Raw genomic sequence first — 24,449 nt, forward strand, 5'->3', positions numbered from 1 at the left:
TGACCAAGGTCTTTAGAAAAACCAGGGAGTATATCAATAAAATACTTGAAATAAGTAGTAAAGATAAAATTATAATTTAAAACCCTGGAGGCCATCATCGATTTTTGATAAAGATGATGGCCAAACTTGTCTATGGTTCTGCCCTCTCTGCCAGGAGGTACGGTAGCATAGACCCTAGAAAGATGACTGTTTAAGGAAGATTCCACAAGAAGGGACTGATGAGATAGTTGGGAGTTCTCAAAGCCCTTGCAATGTATAGTTCTATACCTCGATTCCAGCTTACCTGGAATAGCAGGAATGGCATAAGGAGTCTCCAGGTTTTGTTTGAAAGTCTGAGAAAGAAGTCTATTCAGAGGAAGTTTGAGAGACTCTCTAGTTTCAAGTTACAAGTTTATTAAAAATTTGTTTGACCGCTTAATCCAACTTCTAAGTGGTTAACATAATAAAATTACACAAAAACAAATTAAACATATTAAAACAGGGAAGACAAATGACTTACTCAAAACATACTGCAACAATAGGGCAGTTGGGAAGGAACTACAATAAGTATAGGATAGATAAGTCATAAAGGCTAAAACAGTAGGTTAGGCATACTCATTTTCTCTAAATACTCCTTAGAGTACTTAGAACCAGCGTCCAATTTAAGATCCAGGTCCTCAGCCATTTGACGAAGGAAGGATGAAAAGGACAATTGATCCACCAGAGCATGACCTCGAGAGGGACTCGATGACCTTGAGGCACTTCAAGTAGAAAACGAAGGTGAGGCCTCTCTGGAGTACTGCTATCCCAGCGAATAAACAGACTGGGGCGAGGCACTGGAATCAGCTGAGCCCTCAAGTTCTGCTACTAGTGTCTTTTCTCGAGGAGTTGGAGGCCTCGAAGAACTGGAAGGCCTGGACGAGGAAGGATTCTCTCTGGAGGAGGACCTATGCCTTGATGAATGCCTCAATGAGGGTCTCGACTGGCCGTGAAAGTGCTGCCTGGAAGCAGTTCTCGTACGAGGTCGAGGAGACTTTGCCCTATGCCTCAAAACGGGCAATGCCTTAAATGAGGATATAGGGCTAGAAGCTATAGATCGAAGTCCTATAGACTCTGGTTTGAATCGAGGAATCTCGAAGCACTCCCAAAGACTCGGCTCCTTGCATAGAGGATTCCAGACGAGACACTCGCAAAGACTTGACTCCTTGCATAGAGTGTGAAGATTCCAGACCAGGCACTTGCAAAGACTCGACTCCCTGCATAGAGTGTGAAGATTCCAGTTGAGACACTCGCAAAGACTCGACTCCTTGCATAGAGTGTGAAGATTCCAGTTGAGACACTCGCAAAGACTCGACTCCTTGCATAGAGTGTGAAGATTCTAGACCAGACACTCGCAAAGACTCGACTCCTTGCATAGAGTGTGTAGATTCAGCTCGAGGCAAAGACTCAACTCTGCAGAGTGTGTAGATTCAGCTCGAGGCACAGGCAAGGACTCAACCTCTTGTGAGCCTGCTGAGTGCGCAGGCTGGACTGCAGGAAGCAGAGTCGAGACAGGACTATATTTGGTCAGTAACTGAACAAATTCCCGCTCTAAAATGATCTGGATAGTAGCCTGCAATTGTGGATCCGAGTCACTGGACCACTTGCTGAGGCTAACGGCTCCGAGGTCGAAGATGAAGAATGCTTCGACTTGGAAGAATGATGTTTGGGTAGCTTGAGGACCACCGCTAGAACTATCTGCTAAGGTATCTGACCTGAGGGAAGCTCAGGAGAAGACTTGGAGATTTACTCGAGGTCGAGGATGTTCCAAACGAGGAAGGTCTGTTGAGAGTCGAGGTCGAGGAGGCAATAGGACCCCGTAGCAGGCCGGACCAAATTGGAGGTCGAGGTCAAGGGTGCAGCCGAGGTTTCCATACTGAAAATCTTCCCCACTTGAACTCAACAATGTTTCAGGGCTAGAGGTTGAAGAGTAGCACAGCAAACACATGACTCCGGGCAATGATCAGGCCCCAGACACTGAAGACACCAGCGGTTTGGGTCAGTGAGGGAGATCGCACGCTGGCACTGGCTACACTTCTTGAAGCCCGTGACCGGCCGGGACATAGAAGGAAAGATAGCCGCCGCAAAGTCAAAGCCCGCAGGCTGAGGACGTGCGACAGGCCACGCCAGTCACTCGATGAAAAAATTAACTTTTTTTCTTTTTTTAAAAAAATAAAGACTAAAAGAAAAGCACAGCAACATGGTAAGAAGTAAAATAAAACACAAGCTGCGGTGAGAGAACATAAGAACATAAGAATTTGCCTCCGCTGGGTCAGACCAGTGGTCCGCTCCCGCGGCGGCCCTCCAGGCCCATCACCTGTGCAATGGTCCCTGACTATTCCTATAACCTACCTCAACTTCTATCTGTACCCCTCAATCCCCTTATCCTCTAGGAACCTATCCAAACCTGCTTTGAAGCCCTGTAATGTGCTCAGGCCTATCACGGCCTCCGGAAGCGCGTTCCATATGTCCACCACCCTCTGGGTGAAAAAGAACTTCCTAGCGTTTGTTCTAAACCTGCCCCCTTTTAATTTCTCTGAGTGCCCCCTTGTACTTGTGGTTCCCCACAGTGTGAAGAATCTGTCCCTGTCTATCTTTTCTATGCCCTTCAGGATTTTGAAGGTTTCTATCATGTCTCCTCTAAGTCTCCGCTTTTCCAGGAAGAATAGCCCTAGCTTTTTCAACCTGTCAGCATATGAGAAGTTTTCCATACCCCTTATCAGTTTAGTCGCTCTTCTCTGAACTCCCTCAAGTACTGCCATGTCCTTCTTGAGGTACGGCGACCAGTACTGGACACAATACTCCAGATGCGGGCGCACCATTGCACGATACAGTGGCAAGATGACTTCCTTCGTCCTGGCCGTGATACCCTTCTTAATGATACCCAACATTTGGTTTGCTTTCCTTGAGGCCGTCGCACATTGTGCTGACGCCTTCAATGTTGTGTCTACCATCAAACCCAGGTCTCATTCAAGGTTACTTATCCCTAGCAGTGATCCCCCCATTTTGTAGCTGAACATCGGGTTCTTTTTCCCTACATGCATGACCTTGCATTTCTCTATGTTAAAGCTCATTTGCCACTTTTTTGCCCACTCTTCTAGTATCGTTAGGTCCCTTTGCAGGTCCTCGCAGTCTTCCACGGTCCTAACCCTGCTGCAGAGTTTGGTGTCATCCGCAAATTTTATAACCTCACATTTTGTTCCCGCCTCCAGGTCGTTAATAAATATATTGAATAGGAGCGGTCCCAGCACCGACTCCTGCGGGACTCTGCTCGTGACCCATAGCCAGTCTGAGTAGTGGCCCTTTACTCCAACCCTCTGTTTCCTGCCTGCCAGCCAGTTTTTGATCCATCGGTGGACATCCCCTTGCACCCCGTGGTTCCACAGCTTCTTAAGCAGCCGTTCGTGGGGTACCTTGTCGAAGGCTTTTTGGAAGTCAAGGTAAATGATGTCTATGGATTCCCCTTTATCCATTTGACTGTTTATTCCCTCAAAGAAGTACAGTAAGTTTGTGAGGCACGACCTTTCCTTGCAGAAGCCGTGCTGGCTCGCCTTCTGCTGTCCATTGTTTTCTAAGTGTTCACAGATGCTGTCCTTAATCAGTGCTTCCATCATATTTCCCGGAACCGAGGTCAAGCTCATCGGCCTGTAGTTTCCTGGGTCACCCCTTGAACCCTTTTTAAAGATGGGTGTGACATTTGCTATTTTCCAGTCCTCCGGTATCTCCCCAGTTTTTAAGGATAGGTTACATATTTGGCGAAGTGGTTCCGCTATTTCGTTCCTTAGCTCTTTGAGTACCCTTGGGCATGAAGCGAATTAAGTTCAGCGCAGAGCATCAAAGACTGACTTCTCAGCTCTGCGGAAAACTGAGAACTGACGAGACGCACCCTGTGCTGGGCGGGAAGTCACTTGTGCATGCGCTGTGTGGCAGACTCGAAACTTCTGAGTTTTCTACAAGCAAGTCTGCTTGCAAGGCTGTCTGCGTCTGGGCTCCGTGGATGATATCACCCACATGTGAGAATAGGCTGCCTGTTTGCCCTAGGATAATAGCAGATATTCTCTCTAAAGACTATCAATTTAGTAGACATGACCCCAATATAAAATTTTCCATGAAATGTCACCAGTCTGTTGTGATAAAGATATACATCTGTTTACCAAGAACTGCAACCAGCCTCAACTTCATCTCTGCTTCAAATTGAAGCAACTCATCACTGTTCACTTTGATTGGAGAATAGTAACTACGGTAGTTCAAACATAAGCAACTCCACTGTTCTCATAGACTATATTCACTGAACAACAAAATTTAAGATGACATGATCCATTGTTTGTGTGACGAGGTTTGCAATAGCTAAATACTGTTCCATGTCATTTGGTTTACTGAAGAACTGACATTTGTATATTCCTTCCACTTTAACTTTAACTTCAAGCATCAGATGTAACTAGGCAAAAGTAGTGAAAACTGGTGAAATTATTAATTTAGTAAAAGTAAATATAGCAAATGTTCTTTACTTCTTTATAAGTAAGAGTAGCAAAATTTTACTTAAGTACAGTAACTAGTTACATTTACTTAGTTACTCTACAACACTGATGGTACAACACTACAAGCTTAGGGCTCTTTAGTAAAAAGACTTCTAAGTTAGGCGCCCAGCACTGGAACTTGTAGTTAGACATCTGGATCTTTTAAAATATACCTAGCAGTTTTTATAGAAAACCACTTACCCAGATATATCTGGTTTTGGCAGATTAACTATTTGTACATGTGTAAAAGACATTCAAGTATTTGAGAATTTAGCCCAATTTCATTTTAATTTCAGAACTCTTTCAGAAATTATTTTCTTAAAGCAATGTAGTAATTTTCATTTTTCCTTGAATATTTCATCTAAAGTGATTATTGCAGTTCAGCTTAATAATGAAGTTAGGTACAGAACTTCAGCTTACCTTGACCTTTGTCAGCTTTACTATTGTCTTCTTTTTCATGTTAGTGGAGATGTCCACTGACTTCAGTTTCTCTGTCAGATCTATAACAAACAAGGCATACCAATAAAGAGATTATGTCCTTACCTTGATGATAGCTTTTCCAGTAGATAGGTGTGTCATTCTGGACAAGTAGGTTATCTTCTCATGGCCGCGAACCAAATGCAGTAGGAATCCGGAATTTTCTGTGATCTCCTACTTTATTGGGAGCTCTACTGCCACCTACAGTTAACAAGCAAGAGCTCCATCGAAATTATGTGAAGTAAGGGAAAATGGGAAACTCCCCAAACTAATAAGCTGTTCTGTCAAACATAATAACAGTTGAACAATCAATGAACAACTAACAGCCAACATAAGTATCAAAGGAGCTCAGGTAGTACCCCTGTAGAACATACCATACAGCATTCTTCAAGGCCCAAAGGGCTGAATGGCATCCAAGATACATACTTGGAGAAGAATACACAAGTGGGATGTACAACCCATGCTGACTCTGTCTCATTAAATCATATTTGTCTAAGTATTCCACAATTTTATTTTTTATAGTTGTTTCTACCATTTTGCCCACACCGAAGTGAGGCTTACCAGTCTAATTTCCCAGATCTCCCCTGGAGCCCTTTTTAAAAATCAGCATTAACATTGGCCACCCTCCAATCTTCAAGTACTACAGACGATTTTAGTGACAGGTTACAGATCACTAACAGCAGGTCAGCAATTTCACGTTTGAGTTCTTTTAGTACCTTGGGATGTATACCATCCAGTCTTGGCAATTTATCACATTTTAACTTGTTGATTTGGCTTAGTACATCTTCCAGATTCACCGAGATTTTTCAGTTCCTCCACATCATCACCCTTGAACACCATTTCCAGTTCAGGTAGATCTCTTACATCTTCTTCCATAAAGACCGAAGCAAGAATTCATTCAGTCTTTCCACTATGGCCTTATCCTCCCTGAGCAACCCTTTTGCTCCTTGATCATCCAACGGTCCCACAGATTCCCTCACAGGTTTTTTGCTTTTGATGTACCTAAAAAAATTGTTATGAATTTTTGCCTTTTGCAAGTTTCTCTTCATATTCTCTCTTAGCTGTCTTTATCAATGCTTTGCATCTAACTTGCCAGCGCTTGTGTTTCTTCTTATTTTTTTCATTCAGATCCTTGTTCCATTCTTTAAAGGATGTTTTTTGGCTCTAATAGCCTCTTTCACTTCTACAAACTTATACTACAAAGCATAGGGCTTAAAACAGATCCTTGGAGAACACCTGATTCAAGCGATTATGATCTGGAGAAAGTGCCTGAATAATGAACAGCATAAGAATGATCAGACAAATAAGAACAGAACCACTATTAGGCCTAGTCTCTACTATACATTACTATCATGATCATCAAAAATCGGTCCTCCTTGTTTCTCTCGACCTATCTGCAGCCTTCGACACCATTGACCATTCTCTCCTCCTCAACCGACTCAAAGATTGCGGCGTTACAGGCCAGGCTCTTTCATGGTTTGTTTCATACTTTAATGAACGCTGTTTTACAGTTCATGTAAAGAATGAAACTTCTACTTCCATTTCACAAACCTATGGTGTCCCGCAAGGCTCCATTCTATCTCCTCTATTATTCAATATCTTTCTATCTCCTCTTCTTACCCTAGCACAGTCTATCGGATTCAAGATTTTCGCTTATGCAGATGACATACAACTCCTTCATCCTATCAATACCTCAAAACATCTCAGAAATAAACATCATTAACAATAAACTGGATACAATTAATGACTGGCTTTACACAAATCATGTGGTCTCCTACTCCCAATCAACAACAGTGAGACTCTATCAGGAAAAATTTCCATCAAATCCATTCCTATAAAAATAGAATCAAAAATAAAATTACTAGGAGTTACTATTGATAAAGATCTCACTTTCCACGATCACATCAGCTCGGTTGCTAAGATTTGCTTTTTCAAACTTCGTCTTATCCGCTCTCTAACTTCGATCCTAGAGACAGATGCAATCAAAATTCTAATTCATTCTCTAGTTATTTCTCACCTTGATTATTGTAACTCTCTTTATAACGGACTTCCTCAAAAAGAAATTCGATGCTTACAACTAATTCAAAACACAGCAATAAAACTCATCTATAAAGCTGGTAAATTTGACCATGTTACCCCTCTTCTGAAGGAAGCACACTGGCTCCCCATTACACACCGTATCACTTATAAAACCATTCTGCTCATTTTCAAAATCAGACTTTCTCACCTGCCTTCATACCTAGACAAGCTCCTCATCCCACAACGCTCAATACGTCTCCTGAGGTCAGCCGAACAGAAACTCTTGTCAATTCCTTCTATAAAAGATTTCTTCTACACTAGGAAAATAAACTTCGCAGTAGTAGCTCCAACCTTGTGGAATGCTCTGCCACAGCTACTCCGATCCAAAAATCAACTTGACAAATTTAAGATAAGCTTGAAGACCTTCTTATTTAGCGATGCCTTTTCCTGTGTTTAGATTTTCCCTTACATACTTATATATTTTTATTTTTATTTTTTTTCTTCCCTTTCTTCCATTCTTCATCTTTTTCTTCTTTTTATATTCAACCAACCGCTTTTATATAGCGATCCCACCCTATTTGTTTTACCCTCTTCCCTCTTTCTCCTTTCTTCTTTTAACATGTAACTTTCCCCCCATCCTTCCCATTCTCCCTCACCTTCAAGTCTGTCTAGTTAATGTCTTCAGTGTGCACTTTCATTATTTTATATTTATTTATTTAATTTTTCCTTTCAAATTTTTATTGTAAACCGGCCAGATACTTGTTGATGGTCAGTATATTAAAAGCCAATAAACTTGAAACTTGAAACACTGAAGAGCTGTCCCAGTAATCTGTAGGTCTTTCAAATGATTCAGTATAATAGAATGATCTGCCAGATCAAAAGCAGCAGACATATCTAATGAGAAAAGAATGGTATTGCGGCATTGTCCAATAAGACTCTGAATGCTTTCCCTTCCAGGGTCTCTTGAAAGGCCTGTAACATCATTCAAATGGGTCTCAACTCCAATTTGTTGACGGACCATGTTCTCTGCGAAGGCTCCCAATCACCTTAGGCAAAATGAACCTTACAATGATCTCCCCAGTCATAAAGGCTGGCATCTGTAGTCAGGATCACCCATATTGCTATGTGTAGAGGCAATCCCTTGGACAGCGTCTCTGGCCTTAGCCACCATCACAAACCTTGACAGGCTTCCACTGTCCAGTCCAAAAGCATCTGAAAGGAGTCCATCTGCAGCAACCAGCAGGACAATAGTGCATTCTGGAGAGGTCAGAGATGAGCTTTTATTCTCAGTACCACCTCTATTGTCGCCACATAGACCCCAATTACTGTAGATAATGCCACAGTGTCAGGGCTGGCATCGCTAGAATCTCTAAAATCTGATGCCTCAGCTTTTGATTACGAGCTTCAGGAAGGAAAAAACATAACCCTCTGCCATGTTGAATACAATCCCCAAGTACTTCAGGGACTGCGAGGGAGCTAGATGATTCTCTTGGAAACTGATGATCAAGTCCAGTTCCTGCAAGAGGCGGACTACTTGCGTCATTCCCCTATGGCCTTCTGCCTGGAATCGAGCCCTGATGAGCCAGTCATCCAAGTACCTATGAAGCTGAATACAGGCTCTGCACAAATGTGCTTGTGTCACTACTATTACCTTGGTAAACGTGCATGGTGCCGTTGCAAGTCCAAATAAAAGCACTGAGAACTGAGTGTTTCTCCTGCACATGGAATCTGAGAAACCTTCTGTGAGCCTGAAAAATGAGAATATGCAAGTAAGCCTCTGTTAGACCTGGAGAGGCTAGATATTTCTCAGGAGCAACTGAGGCAATAACTGATCTGTCTCCATACATATCTTGGGCACTTTTAAGGCTGCAATGACCAACTTGAGATTCAGAATTAGCCTTCACTCATCTGAATCTTTCTTTGGCACAATGATGTATATACTATATAGAGTATCTGCCTGAGCCCAATGAAGCCTCCAGGACTTCTTCCACTGCCCAGATCTGCTGCAGCTGTTGCACCATTGCTTGTACCCTGGCTGATTTCTCTGGCCTCCTGGTCAGGGAGTCTATGAAAAAAAATTGAGGCAGCTGAAAAAATTTGAGCTTGAACCTCTCTGGAATGACACCACTGGTCTGTGCAAGTCCCAGTCTTACATGAGTTTTAGAAAGTTCTTAAAGACTTATTTGTTTTCTAAATATTTTTAAATTACTTGTGAATTGTTAATGTATTTGAAATGTAATGAAATTGTAATTCACTGATACTGTTCGGTTTCTTCAATTTTGTACATCACATTGAACTGTAAGGTATTGCAATTCAGAAATAAATTTTTATGTTATATTCCCAGGCATCCTGATACTCTGCAAGTCTCCCATCTATCAATGAAGAGTAGAGAGGGATTTGGCATCATTGAGGCTTTTGGGAATTGGTTGCTGAATGGGCACCTGATACAAGGTTTTGTCCAGAGGCACCAAACCTCTGCCTAGTCCCTTGAAATGACCTATGAAGAGAAGTTCACCGAAGAATGTTGAGGTCATCTGTAGCCTTGAAAGGAGCCATGACTTGACCCTTAAGGTTTGCTATATGGGAGAGACTTAGACACCTGTCCATTACACTGGACATAAGGTCATCTAATCTTTTGCCAAAAAGCACCTGTCCCTTAAAGAGCAACTTATTCAACATGGCTTTAGAAGCCAAATTTTCCACCCATTGTCTGATCCAAAGCATCCTCCTGGAGGAAATAGAATAAGCAGACACTTTACTCATGACTCTAAACACAACATGCATAGCATCTGCAACATAATCCACCCCTGAAAGAACCGTCTGGGGGTAGGTGCTCACCTCTGAAGCCAGAGCCTGGTGTAGCATTTTATGTCAGGTGCGTACCACAAAGGAAGCTATTAACACTGCCTTAAGACCCAAGGCCTCAAATTGCCTTTTGAGAATCAGATCCAGTCTACGTTCCTGAGTATCGTTCAGGACCACATCCCCTTCACGAAGTACATTTTGTAACCTGTGCCACCAAGGAATCCACCTTAGGTGGCATAAACATTTGCTGGAAATCAGGAGCAATGAGATACAGCTTAGACATCACCCAAGCCATTTCTCAATGCTCAGCATCATAGTGATCTCAGAATGTGAAGGGAAAAATGTGGAATGGGTCTTGGAGCTGCTCAGCAGTTAGCGCTATGTTGAGACAATTTGTGGAACCTCTAAATCCAAATCCCACAGATATACTGCAATGATTTCATTTAAGTCAGATGGCTTAAAGTTTGCACAATGTCTGATCCTCTCCCTGGTCTAGGTCATGGAGGAAACCACTGCTTGCCCTAGATCGGTAGCATGAAATGTTGTTACTGGTTTGGGTTTCTGCCAGGTACTGTGACCTGGATTTGCCACTGTTGGAAAGAGGAAATTGGCCTAGATAGACCATTGGTTTGACCTAATTTAGCTGTTCTTATGTTCACCTTAGCAAAAACCTAACAATTTAAGAGTGAAAACAGCATCTATGAGTCAAACTTGGATGTTTTTGTTACATAGAGTTTTATGGACCCCTATGCGCTTACAAAAGATAGATAGTACTAGATCTAATAGATGCTGGTATTGCAGAATAGAAGTTGGGACATTAGACCACTTAATTTTTAACTAATTTGGCCCCAAATTAATGAATTACTAGAAAATCATGTAGGACTCTCATATGATACTATACTATTTGGTACAGCAATGAGAACTCAGAGTCCGATTACAGCAAACAATAACAAACTATTATTGTATCCACCACCCTCTGAGTGAAAAAGAACTTCCTAGCGTTTGTTCTAAACCTGTCCCCTTTCAAATACAAGGGGGCACTCGGAGAAATTGAAAGGGGACAGGTTTAGAACAAACGCTAGGAAGTTCTTTTTCACTCAGAGGGTGGTGGATACATGGAACGTGCTTCCAGAGGCTGTTGTAGACAAGAAAACATTAAATGGTTTCAAAGAAAGTTTGGATAGATTCCTAGAAGAAAAAGGGATTGAAGGGTATAGATAGGTATAGACCACTACTCAGGCGATGGGCCTGATGGGCCGCCGCGGGAGCGGACCGCTGGGCAGGATGGACCTATGGTCTGCCTCAGCGGAGGCAACTTCTTATGTTCTTATGTTCTTAATATTGACAGGGGTCGCCATTCAACAAATAACTCAAAATTGGAAGGATTATACCAAATTAAACTATACATTTTGGTGGAATTCAGTCTGTCATATATACAAAATGGAAAAAACAATAGCATTACAACAGGGAAATATTCATAATTTTAAGAAAATTTGGGAACCATTGACTCGTTATTCCAATGATTAGATTTCATAGCACATTAGTAATGATTATATAAGAATGGGGAGGGGAGGGGAATGTATATTATATGGATTTAAGAAATGAAAAAAAGGGGGAAGGTTATATTTTATGTGATAAGATGAATTATTTGTAATCACAATTTTTCATGTGTTAATTGAAGTTTTATGTACAATTAAATTATTGTAAGAATGAAAAATTAAAAATAAAATATTTAAAAAAAAAAAAAAGAGTGAAAACTGATTTAAATGGATTACAAAGGACCCCACAAGTTATTACTATTATTAGCATTATAAAAAAGGTTTACAGGCAATGAGTACATACTTTCAAGATAAGTTTTCATTTCTTCATGGTTTTCAGTTTCCTTGTCAAATGTATTCTTTAAATCTTGCAAGACAGGAAGCTTCTCTTTTAGTATGTTTTCATCGTGAATCAAAGCAACTTTAGATACAATCAGTTGCTCCTTTAGTAAAAGCAGTATTAAGGGGGTTAAGTCTTTAAATATGAGAAAAATAATTTTAAACAGGTACATACAAAGGTCTATAGTATTCTTAACTGTTCATAGCAACCTTAAAGAAAAAATGTAATTGCAGTGAGTGTATACCAAGGATAGTTTTAGCATAACACTACAAACCCAGAGACCTATGTTCCTCTAAGTAGAGCGCATGAGCAATTGCTCATACATTCTAGGAGGATTGCTCATAGAATTTACATGGCTGCTCACAAAAAAATACTTACAAACCTGTTTTTTTAGAACTTGTTGCTCACACAAAATAATTTGCACATATCCAGCCAGACCTTAGAGGGATCATTGCCAAAGACTACTATTTGGTTCCCTTAATACCACTCTTGGCATGAGAAGGGTATAGAGTATTTATTTCTTTATTTTATTTTTATTTATTCAATTTTCTATACCAGGAAAGCTCAGAACAGTTTTTATGTGAGATCTTGAAGAGTTTGTAAGCTAGCTGTAGACTGTAACATTAACAAGGAAGACATCACAATGCCTCCTCTATTCAAATTTAGGCTCAATTTTCTTACTTCCATAAAAATGAGCATGCGTGGTGCTGCACTTAATATGTGTGATCAAATGTATTATGAGGTCAATTTCCAATCTTCCCTGAGGAGTTTCCCTTTCAAAATAACATGGAGTGCAATGCCACAGAATAAAGAATACTTAGTGGTTTCAAGATGAAATCCTACTGCTACTTTCAAAGAGAAATTTCATAACATTTCCATGGATAAAGTACTGCTTTTTTTCTGAGGCGGTGCCTTTTTAATGTTGAAGATTTCCTGTTTACAGGTGTGATAGTTGTCACCGATATGAAAACTGAGATTGTGAATGAATCAAAATTAAGTGAATATATTCAAATTTGGAAACTAAGCCTTGAGACCTTGTAATTAAAAGATTAAGCTCACAGATTGGCATTCCTTGTCTAAACTGCTGATTCTACATTCTGGCTATGCTAAGGAAGTTCAGAAGGTTGATTTTGTAACTCTTAAGAGACATAAATTTATGTACCATTCTTCATATACATCCATGGGGATAAGGTTCTCAGAGGAATAGGAAACTTGGGCAATCTTTTCCCGTAGGTGAAATTGGATATCTCCCTACATATTTCAAAAATTCCATAGAGGAGACACCAGTTGATCGCTATTGGTGTTCCTTTAATCCAGTATCTGAACTTCAAGTTTCTAGACTGTGTGAAAAGCTATAACCTGGTTAACTACTCTATTGAATTTTTCTTTGGAAAATGGATACTTCTCACAATCCATGGGACAAATAACACTTATTCCTCTTCTAAAAAAATGTAGATTTAGATCCTACTATCCCTTTTCACAACCGACCAATTGCCAATATACCTTTGTTAACAAAAATGTTAGAATTAATTGTAGCTGGTCAACTTACTGACTATTTGGAGAAATTTTCATTACTCCAGCCGTTTCAACATGGGTTTTGCTCTAACTTTAGTACTGAAACCTTATTGATCTCTCTACTCTCAAAAATTCAACAAATATGTCTTCAGAACAAATGTTCTATTCGGCTCCAGTTTGATTTATCTGTGGCGTTTGATGTGGTACACCATGACATTTTACTTCATTTACAGTACTCCCCCGATATTCGCAGGGGTTCCATTCCAGGAACCCCTGCGAATCTTGAAAAACCGCGAATACGGTTTTTCATGGGGGAGACTGGAGAGGGCAGCAGGAGAGGCAGGAGAGAGCAGCCAGAGCGCCGGAGAGTGCAGGAAATCACTCGCTGTATGCTCCGACCGCCTCTTCCTGAACTAAGTCGGGCCTTGCCAATGAGAAGCTATGTGGATAAGGCCCAACTTAGTCTTGTTCTTACTCAGTGAATATTGAGGGCGATATCTCCAATTCCTGGCGGCCTCCTTGTGGGGTTCCCAGGGCTCTCCACTTTCTACAATTTTACTTAATGACCACATTGAATACCTTTAAGCTGTCGGCTTGGGAAACTTATGCGGATGATATTTTTATACTGATTGAGATTGATTCGGATATTGCCAATTTAGTTTCCAAAGTATATCATTGCATTTCCAAACTTTAAGCCTGGGCTCTTTCTGTCCGGATGAAGCTTAATACAACCAAAGCTAAACTTCTGTGGTTAGGTCCAAAATTAGACTGTCTTCCTCCTACAGTAGCTTTGGAATCTGGGACCTCTTTGCAGATTGAGTTCTCTGCTAAGATATTGGGAGTCCTTTTTGATTCCTCTCTCACCTTTAAGGACCAAATAAATTCCCTGGTTAAGAAATGTTTTTTTTTAGTTTACGAATGCTAAGGAAGGTTAGACATCTTTTTCATCATCAACATTTTTCTATTTTGGTCCAATCAATCATACTATTTCGACTAGATTACTGCAACTCTATCTATCTTGGCATCACAAAGATCTGTCTCCAAAGATTACAATTAATACAGAATACTGCTGCGAAGCTGATCTTTGGAAAAAGCAAATTTGACCATGTGACCCCTTTGCTCCAGAGTCTTCATTGGCTTACGGTTTATCTTAGAATTCAATTCAAATGTGCTTGCATCTCTTTCAAAATTCTACATGGTATTTTTATTCCCCTCATTCCCCTATTATGGAATGTTTACAGATTTTCCTTTGCAAGAGGCATCCAACAATTCAAACTCTCTCTTTCTTCTAGAAAAGGAATTAAATCTTCTCAACTTTGGAATGAACTCCCCTTAATTCTAAGGAGTCTCAGTTCGTTCCAATCCTTCCGTAAATCTCTAACATCTTTTCTATTCACCAAACATTTTGGAAACTAATCTCTTTGAAACTTTGCTATTATCTTCTTTGTTTTTATTTAATTATTGTAAATTTTTCTCCATCCCTATCTAATTGCTGTAAACCGAGTCGAGCTTTCTCAGAATGATGACCTGGTATATAAAGTTAAGCTTTAGTTTAGTTTAGAATCTGTTCCTTGTAGATTAGAGCATGCAATGCTAATTGGGAGGTCATACAGATGCCAGGATGTAGATGTCAATACTAGGCTTTTTATTGGATTTTTATTGACATGATTGATATTTGAAAAGGTCAGAGATCAAAAGTGATTTAGAAAGAAAAAGTGAAACACTGCCACCTGCTGGGTTTAAAAACTTAAATTTTATCTGTGGCAATGTATTTCTAAAATGTATGGTTTCTTTATCTGGTAATAGTCCCTATACGTTGAAACCTCAAATAATCCAGATAACTGAATATTTAACTCTCCTTGGAAGCCTCAGTCCCACCACTCCTCCGCTATGTTAACTTTTAAACTGCGGGAAGCATTACGTGGTGCCTCATCATTGGCCATCCATTTTTATATCCTCTCCATCAAAACTGCTTAATTTCTCAGTCAAGAAAAATATTTTACTTTAAATATATAAATATAAAGTGCTTTATTATTTAGCTTTAAATAAAGTGCTTTGTACTTAGCTCAACTTAATATACAGTCAACGTCTGGGAGTCAGACCCGACATGTTTCGCCCAAAAACGAGCTGTGTCATGGGTCTCACTAAGTAAGCAAAAATAAAGGGAACATAAGTTATAGACAATCCTCATGTCCACCTCTCTTCCCCCTTCTCTTTATCACAACTTTTAATGCATATTTTAAAATTGCTCACCGAGGTGGCTACCGTCATCCGACTCAATTGCTGCTATATGAGAAAGATGGCGGCGGCGTCTATTCCCCGAGTTTAAATCCTCCCACCAACTCTTACCAATATTCACGCCCCCTGTGTCCCCGACTCTCATTTGCTCATCACTCATCCAATCACAGTCGCCCATTCGATTTCATTGTTTAAACCCCTCGGCTCCACCGTATCAAGTGTAAAAATATAACGTTGTTCAATTTCATTCAATTTTGCCTGATCTTTCCCACCATCCCTCCCACTAACCTTGTCAAGAACACACCATCGGATCTCCTCAATAGTGTGTTTATGTGTAAGCCAATGTCCCACAAGAGGGGCTAGACTAACCCCATTCATAATTTGTGATTTATGTTCAGTTAATCTTACCCGCGCCTTTCTATTTGTGCGGCCAATATACACAAGATCACAGGGGCATACTATAGCATAAATCACATCTTCCGTACTGCAGTCTGTATCTACTTTGGATCTTAAAGTGATGTCCCTACCCGGTACCTGCCATGATTCACCTTTAATGGTGCATGCGCACCATTGGCATTTTCAACAAGCTTCATGCCGTCCTCCTGTAGTTTTAGATCTAATAGCATACTTTTGAAAATTGCATTTTTGACCTATTGTCATTCCCCTATAATATGCTATTCTAGGGAAATCTTTAAGAGATTTATGAGTTTCCACAATATACCAGTATTTACTGAACAAATTTACCACATATTTAACCACTGTAGAATAAGGTAGGACACACGTCAACTTCTCACTATTAGTATCCTGTGTTGTCTCCGATCCTGTAAGAAGCAATTCTCTCTGGGCAAACCTTGCCCTTAGGTAGGCCTGTCTAATAGACCTATTTGGATATCCTCTTTCCCTTAACCTATTTAACAGAACTGCTGCCTGGAGCTTGTAGTCCTCCAAAGATGAACATACTCTACGGATACGTAAAAACTGGCCCATGGGTAAATTAAAACGCAATTTAAAAGGATGAAAACTATCATAATGTAGCACCGTGTTCCTAGTAACCGGTTTCCTATATAAAGAGGTACAGATTTTACCCTCTTGTATATTGATTGCAATATCCAGAAATTCAATCCTTGTCTGATGGCATGTAATAGTAAACTTAATATTGGGATCTACAGAATTAAGATATTGAAAAAATAAATCCAACTGTTCCCTAGAGCCTTCCCAAATCATAAAGATATCATCCAGAAAACGGCCCCCAAAAATAATATGGGCCTGCCATCCGGTATCCTATACAAATCTGCCCTCAAATCTGACCATAAATAAAGCGGCCACCGAGGGGGCTAACGTGGCCCCCATCGCGACCCCTGTTGAAAAACCTGTTGCTGATATTGGAAATAATTATTTTCAATAACCCATCAGGCTAGTTGCATTAAAAATTCTGTAGATATTCGCTGAGGGGGTTCTCTACCTCGCAAAATTTCCTCTATTACCTGTAAGGCTTCACCCTGGGGAATTTGAGTGTAAAGGGAGGTGACGTCATAGCATATTCTAGGGGAATGACAATAGGTCAAAAATGCAATTTTCAAAAGTATGGTATTAGATCTAAAACTACAGGAGGATGGCATGAAGCTTGTTGAAAATGCCAATGGTGAGCATGCACCATTAAATGTGAATCATGGCAGGTACCGGGTAGGGACATCACTTTAAGATCCAAAGTAGATACAGACTGCAGTACGGAAGATGTGATTTATGCTATAGTATGCCCCTGTGATCTTGTGTATATTGGCCGCACAAATAGAAAGGTGCGGGTAAGATTAACTGAACATAAATCACAAATTATGAATGGGGTTAGTCTAGCCCCTCTTGTGGGACATTGGTTTACACATAAATACACTATTGAGGAGGTGTGTTCTTGACAAGGTTAGTGGGAGGGATGGTGGAAAAGATCAGACAAAATTGAATGAAATTGAACAACGTTATATTTTTACACTTGATACGGTGGAGCCAAGGGGTTTAAACAATGAAATCGAATGGGCAACTGTGATTGGATGAGTGATGAGCAAATGAGAGTCGGGGACACAGGGGACGTGAATATTGGTAAGAGTTGGTGGGAGGATTTAAACTCGAGGAATAGACGCCGCCGCCATCTTTCTCATATAGCAGCAACTGAGTCGGATGACGGTAACCACCTCGGTGAGCAATTTTAAAATATGCATTAAAAGTTGTGATAAAGAGAAGGGGGAAGAGAGGTGGACATGAGGATTGTCTTTAACTTTTGTTCCCTTTATTTTTGCTTACTTAGGGGGACCCTTGACACAGCACGTTTTTGGGCGAAACATGTCGGGTCTGACTCCCAGACGTTGACTGTATATTAAGTTGAGCTAAGTACCAAAGCTAAGTATAAAGCACTTTATTTAAAGCTAAATACTAGGGGAGTCTTGCTCTACCTGGAGGATATTATTGAGGGGCTTTATTGCCGGTCCTCGTTTCCTGCAGCAGCGGTTTTTGTGAGCGATTTCCTACACCAACGCCGACAGGCACCTACAAAGACGGACCCCCTGACGTCATCGGGTCCATCTCCTACAGTTTAAAAAGAAGCCACCGCCGCGGTAACATCGGGAGTCTTGCTCTACCTGGATATAGTTTCCTATATATTTGTTTGGATATGGGGAAAAGAAAAATTAAACCAAAAAGTTCAACACCAGTGGTATCTGGTCCCATGGATAGACATTTATCATTATTATCTGATAATCCACTTGAAGCACCATTAAATGTAGACTCCTCCTTGTCAGGAGCTTCAATAAGTCCCCTCAAACGGACTCCTCCCCTTCACCCGGTATCCAGTGATAGTAGGACTATAAACCCTACTATATCCGATGGACAAGTAGTTTCATCTACCCATACAAGTAAATTAATTTATGTTGAAATACCTAAACCATTGATTTTTTTCTGGTGGAGTGGAGGAAAATCCACGAAAAGAGGAAACACAGGATATTACTTTGAAGGACTTATGGTTAGGAATAACTAGAGTGGAAGGGTTTCTCAGGACAATGATGAAACAAATGGGAGATTTTTCTCAGTTAGTTTCTTCCAAATTAGAAAATGTGGATTCTAATTTAGGTTGTTTGGATAAATGATTGAATATTGTTGAAACTCAATGTAATAATTTACAAGCTGTCTCAGTATCAGCTGTTAAAGATTCTACTGTGATACATTCCAAAATTGAATCTATGGAGAACATGAATAGAGTGAAAAATCTCCGCCTGGTTAATTTTCCAGTAACTCATTTATTGTCACCTGAAATTTTATTAACAAAGTTTTTTAAAGAAGTATTGGGAATGGCCAATGCGGAGAATTTTCCAATAAATAATTATTATTATATTCCTCCAAAAAAAATTGAATCTGCCCAGGAAGTGGACCATCTGACCACACCAGAGGTAAATTTGACTGAATTTTTGGAAGATACATAGGATGTGATTCAGAGTCGGTCCACCCTGGTAATAACATGCATGAGTGAGATGGATAAGATGTTGATAATGAAACTTTACTTCAAAAACAGGTTAATGAAATTTTGTGGGGATTTGGTTAGGATTTTTCCGGATGTATCTAGGACCACTCAATTGAGGAGGAAAGAATTTCTGAAATTGAAGGATAGAGTTTTGGCCCTGGAGGCATCCTTTTACCTGAAATTTCCCTGTAAATGTTTGGTTAAGTTACAAGATATTGAGTATGCTTTTTGGGATCCTATACAACTACAACAATTTTTAGTTGCAAGAGAACAGAAATGAGATTTGTTTCATCTAGCTTAGAATATGAGGAGAATTAATTTAATTAATATCCCAATTTAAGGAATGATTCAAGGTTCTCTAGTGTGAATTGAGAATTATTGTCCTTTATTTTCCTGACTTTATTTGATGAGAAATAGTAACATGTGCTCCCCATTAATGTGGGCTTAAAAGGAATTATGTATGCATGGTTTGATTATGTACTGTTTTATATGATTTTCCTTTTTTCCTTTGGAACTGCTGGATATTGTAAAGTATTCAAAATTATAAATAAATAAAAAAAAAAGCTAAATACTAAAGCACTTTATATTTATATATTTAAAGTAAAATATTTTTCTTGACTGAGAAATTAAGCAGTTTTGATGGAGAGGATATAAAAATGGATGGCCAATGATGAGGCACCACGTAATGCTTCCCGCTGTTTCAAAGTTAACATAGCAGAGGAGTGGTGGGGCTAAGGCTTCCAAGGAGAGTTAAATATTCAGTTATCTGGATTATTTGAGGTTTCAACATATAGGGTTTAAAAACTTAACAGAATGGACTTTTAATGTTAAAATTGACGTAAGGCATTTTTGGAAAGGAAGTCATGTGTTCAACTGTGCCTTTGTATTCTAAAGCATGATAATTATTACAAATGATGTCACATAGGGTATAAATCTGTTTATCCTTGTTTTCTCCCTTTGAAGAGCACTGAAATTCTGATGGCCTGCTCTTCCCAGACAATGGGAGCACTGATAATAAATTCGAATTGTTTATTACATGGCTTTTCCTCATGTCTGTTATTTGAATTCACAGAAAGGAGTCTCTAGCCCAATCATGTGGAAGAGAGAATCCATTCTGGCAATTCTTTTGGCCTCGATGTTCAAGTCTTCCAGCCTGGCTTGAACATCAATCAGCCTTTTGTAAAATAGGGAGAACTTACTACCTAATATCTAGTCCGTTCCAATAAACATACAAAAAAAATGAACATTGGTATTTACCTCAAGCAGTTTTATTTCATTCATTAAATAATATTCCTTGGCTTTAAATTCCTCTTCTACCTTACTATATTCATTATTAATAAGTTCAATGCTTGCATCTAAGTGCAGAAATTCTTCATGAATAGAAATATACTGAAACAGAGAACAAAGGCAACTATGAAAACCCATGCATTTATTCACAAACTAGCAACACACTTGGTGAGTATATTGATTCACAAATTCAGTGTTCTGGTTTGATGAGGACAATATCAAATCATTAGTTTTAGAAATTTGGGTTGCCAACAGTATTTATTTATTTATTCAATTTTCTATACCATTCTCCTAAAGGAGCTCAGAACAGTTTACATGAATATATTCAGGTACTCAAGCATTTTTCCCTGTCTGTCCCAGTGGGCTCACAATCTATCTAATGTACCGGTGTCAGGTCAAAAGCGCGCCGGGACAAAGGCGCGCCCAGACAATTGAGCGCAGCGCGGAGGCGCGTGCCGCTCTAAATTACTGTTTTTAGGGCTCCGACGGGGGGCGTGGGGGGGAACCCCCCACTTTACTTAATAGACATCGCGCCGCGTTGTGAGGGCGTTTTGGGGGGTTTGGGGGGTTGTAACCCCCCAAATTTACTGAAAACTTCACTTTTTCCCTGTTTTTAGGGAAAAAGTTAAGTTTACAGTAAAATGTGGAGGGTTACAACCCCCCAAACCCCCCATAACGCCAGCGCGATGTCTATTAAGTAAAGTGGGGGGTTCCCCCCCACGTCCCCCTTCGGAGCCCTAAAAACAGTAATTTAGAGCGGCGTGCGCCTCCGCGCTGCGCTCAATTGGCCAGGCGCGCCTTTGTCTTTCACGCCGTTGTCTATGAACCAATGTACCTGGGGCAATGGGGGGATTAAGTGACTTGCCCAGGGTCACAAGGAGCAGTGTAGGTTTGAACCCACAACCTCAGGGTGCTGGGGCTGTAGCTTTAACCACTGTGCCATACTTTTAATTTCTGGTCAAATGTTATGCAGTTATATAGAGGAAAATCAGAAAGCATTTCAAGAGAGAGCATTAAAGGGGTCAATATTCAACTTTCAGTTGGTGGTAGTGGCCAGTTAAATTAGACTCAGTTATTCCATGTCGGACATAAGAACATAAGAATTGTCATACTGGGACAGACCGAAGGTCCATGAAGACCAGCATCCTGTTTCCAAAAGTGGCCATCCCAGGTCCCAAGTATCTAGCTAGATCCCACGTAGTAAAACAGACATTATCTGGGTTCTCCATACTGAATATCTAAGTCTTTAGCAACACATAGAAATTATATGGGTATGGCCAAAATTCAATCCTTTACTCACACACATAGCTAACCTGGAAAAGTTAGGACTAATATTAGGCAGTCTTCCATGACTAGTTAGCTATGCAGGCACTGGCACTGAATATCACCAGTGCCCATATTAAGTCTCATCTCCATCCCAATTCCTACCTAGTTAAATCATTTTGAATATCAACCCTAATTGAACACCGATATTCAGTGCTATTTAGTTAGGAATCTGTTTAATATAAAGGTCAATTTTACAACTGGGACCACTATTTAGGCGCCCTGAGATTGCATGGAAGGACCTTATTCTAGTGTAACTGTGGTAAAGTAAATGTGGCAGAGTTGTTTACAACTTAAGTTCATGTTTAAGTGGGAGCCCCTATCATGTCCCACCCAAGTATAAGTTCATTTGCATTATAACACTATGGAGCCAATGCAGAAAGCTTCCCACAGAGTAACCACAGGTTTAACAGTGTTTTACCGTAGGATAGTAATACAGAAAGCATTTAACATGAGTGTTTAACTTGTGTGGAAACCCTGACTGCACACCTCATTACCCTGACTTCACACCTTATTAAAATGAATTCAAATAGAGTGCTTAACTACACTGTGGCATGAACAATTTTTTTTTTTTTTTTTTAAGTTTTGGCTGTATGGTTACTGCAGGAAAAATTATGCCAGGTCCAGAGCAGCATAGAAGGACTGAAGAGGGCACTCATTTAAGTTAGAAGGGAAAAGATTCCGTACAAACGTAAGGAAGTTCTTATTCACCCAGAGAGTGGTGGTCTGGAATAGAGAGTTGCGCGGGGACAGAAATCCCACCCGTCCCCACCCGTCCCCGCCAAAGTCTCACCCGTCCCTGCGAGGAATCCCACCCGTCCCCACCCGTCCCCGTGAGGAATCCCCTCCGTCCCTGCCCGTCCCTATAAACTTCAGAAATAGTTATTTCATTTAATTATGCTACTGAATTAAAGGCTCTGGTAGAAACCCATTTACAAATAAGCAAAAAGACTTTATTAATTTGGAAATATTAATTGGGAAGAATACATACTTTGTAAACGGGTTTCTACCAGAGCCTCTTTTGTTTATAAATTTTTATCAACACAACTAATATACTACTTTATCCTGAAGCAAAAAAAAAAGAAAAAAAGAAATATAATTCTTTTCCTACCTTTGTTGCCTGGTTTCTGCTTTCCTCATGTTCTCATTCAGTTCCTTCCATCCACTGTCTCTCTTCCTTCTGCGTCTTCCATTTGCTCTGTTACTGTGCCTCTCCCTTTCTCCCCCCTTCCAAATTGGTCTGGCACCCATCTTCTTCCCTCCGCTCCCCCCATAGTCTGGCATCTCTGTCTTCTTCCCTGCCAGCGTCTTCTCCCCACTCTCTCTTCCCCATTTTCCTTTCAGCATCTTTCTCCCCCCCATCTTCCCCATGTCCTGTCAGCGTCCTTCTCCCCCCTCTGTCTTCCCCATGGCCTTTCAGCGTCCTTCTCCACCCCCCCCGTATTCCCCATGGCTTTTCAGCGTCCTTCTCCACCCCTCCATCTTCCCCATGTCTTTAAAGCGTCCTTCTCCACCCCTTTGTCTTCTCCATGTGCTTTCAGCGTCCTTCTGACCCCCTCCCGTCTTCCCCATGTCCTGTCAGCGTCCTTCTCCCCCTTCTGTCTTCCACAAATGCTTTCAGTGTTCTCCCCCCCCCGTCTTCCCCATGGCCTTTCAGCGTCCTTCTCCACCCCTTTGTCTTCCCCAGTGCTTTCAGCGTCCTTCTCCCCCCTCCTTCTCTCCCGCCCCGGGTGCAGCACAGCCGGCCAGGTCCCCTTACTTTTGTGGCGCTTCCCCGACCGACAGACCGACAACAGCCCCAGTCTGACAAACCTCCCTGCCCTTAACTGCGAATCTAAATTTCCTTCTTACAGCTGCTGTAAGAAGGTAATTTAGATTCGCGGTTAAGGGCAGGGAGATTTGTCAGACCAGGGCTGTTGTCGGTCGGTCGGGGAAATGCCACAAAAGTAAGGGGACCTGGCCGGCTGTGCTGCACCCAGGGCGGGGTGGACCGCCCCCCTCCCTTGGTAGCCACTTGAGCCATGAGACTACTCCTCCTTACGTACCCTGCCTGCAGCACAGATCCGAACGGAAGTCTTCCCGACGTCAGCGCTGACGTCGGAGGGAGGGAGGGCTTTGTTTAAGCCCTCCCTCCCCTCTGACGTCAGCGCTGTCGTAGGGAAGACTTCCGTTCGGCTCTGTGCTGCAAGCAGAGCAGGTAGGGAGAAAAGCCGTGCAACTTAGTACATCCAGCCCCGCAGGAACCCCGCTACCCTCGGAGGCGTCCCCATGGGATTCCCGCGACCCTAGGGGGCGTCCCCACGGGATCCCCGTGACCCGAAGGGGGAACCCGCGGGATGCCCGCGGGTCCCGCGGGATTCCCGTCGTCCCGTTCCCGTGCAGCTCTCTAGTCTGGAATGCTCTCCCGGAGGCTGTTATAGAGGAAAGCACCCTTCAGGGATTCAAGACAAGGTTGGATAAATTCCTACTGGAATAGAACATACACAAGTAAGGCTAGACTCAAATAGGGCACTGGTCTTTGACCTAAGGGCTGCCGCGTGAACGGACTGCTGGGCACGATGGACCACTGGTCTGACCCAGCAGCGGCAAATCTTATGTTCTTATGTACCGATACCCCTTATCTCCTCTCAACCCTTCACCTGCAATGTCCCCGTCCCACCCCCTTGACCTGGTTAAACAAATTATCTCTGGTGTCTAGTGGCACCCCTTTCACTCACTCAACCCCTCCTGTAGGTACTCCAGATCCTGATCTCCCCAATGAAAAAAAAAAAAAAATCCCTGTGTCAAGTGACACCTACTCGACCTCTCCTTCCGGTATCCCCTTCTGTTGTATCGTAAGAGGCAAGAGCATTACCTACTTGCTCCTGCCT

At 41.3% G+C, this 24,449-nt stretch overlaps 1 protein-coding gene across 2 annotated transcripts in view; it reads right to left on the reverse strand.

Moving 5' to 3' along the window:
- Positions 1-24,449, reverse strand: part of LOC117363772 (myosin-9-like) — a 201,935-nt gene that overhangs the window by 36,677 nt on the left and 140,809 nt on the right. The window contains exons 13-15 of one of the 2 annotated variants that reach the window (XM_033952063.1): positions 20,227-20,358; positions 11,679-11,817; positions 4,956-5,035 (exon numbers count right to left, since the gene is read on the reverse strand). The exons of the other annotated variant lie outside the window; for it this stretch is intronic. Coding sequence (XP_033807954.1) covers positions 4,956-5,035; positions 11,679-11,817; positions 20,227-20,358 — 351 coding nt within the window. The remainder of the gene's footprint in view (positions 1-4,955; positions 5,036-11,678; positions 11,818-20,226; positions 20,359-24,449) is intronic. 2 annotated transcript variants of the gene reach the window in all.

Source organism: Geotrypetes seraphini, chromosome 7, assembly GCF_902459505.1.
Source record: "Geotrypetes seraphini chromosome 7, aGeoSer1.1, whole genome shotgun sequence".
NCBI lineage: Eukaryota > Metazoa > Chordata > Amphibia > Gymnophiona > Dermophiidae > Geotrypetes > Geotrypetes seraphini.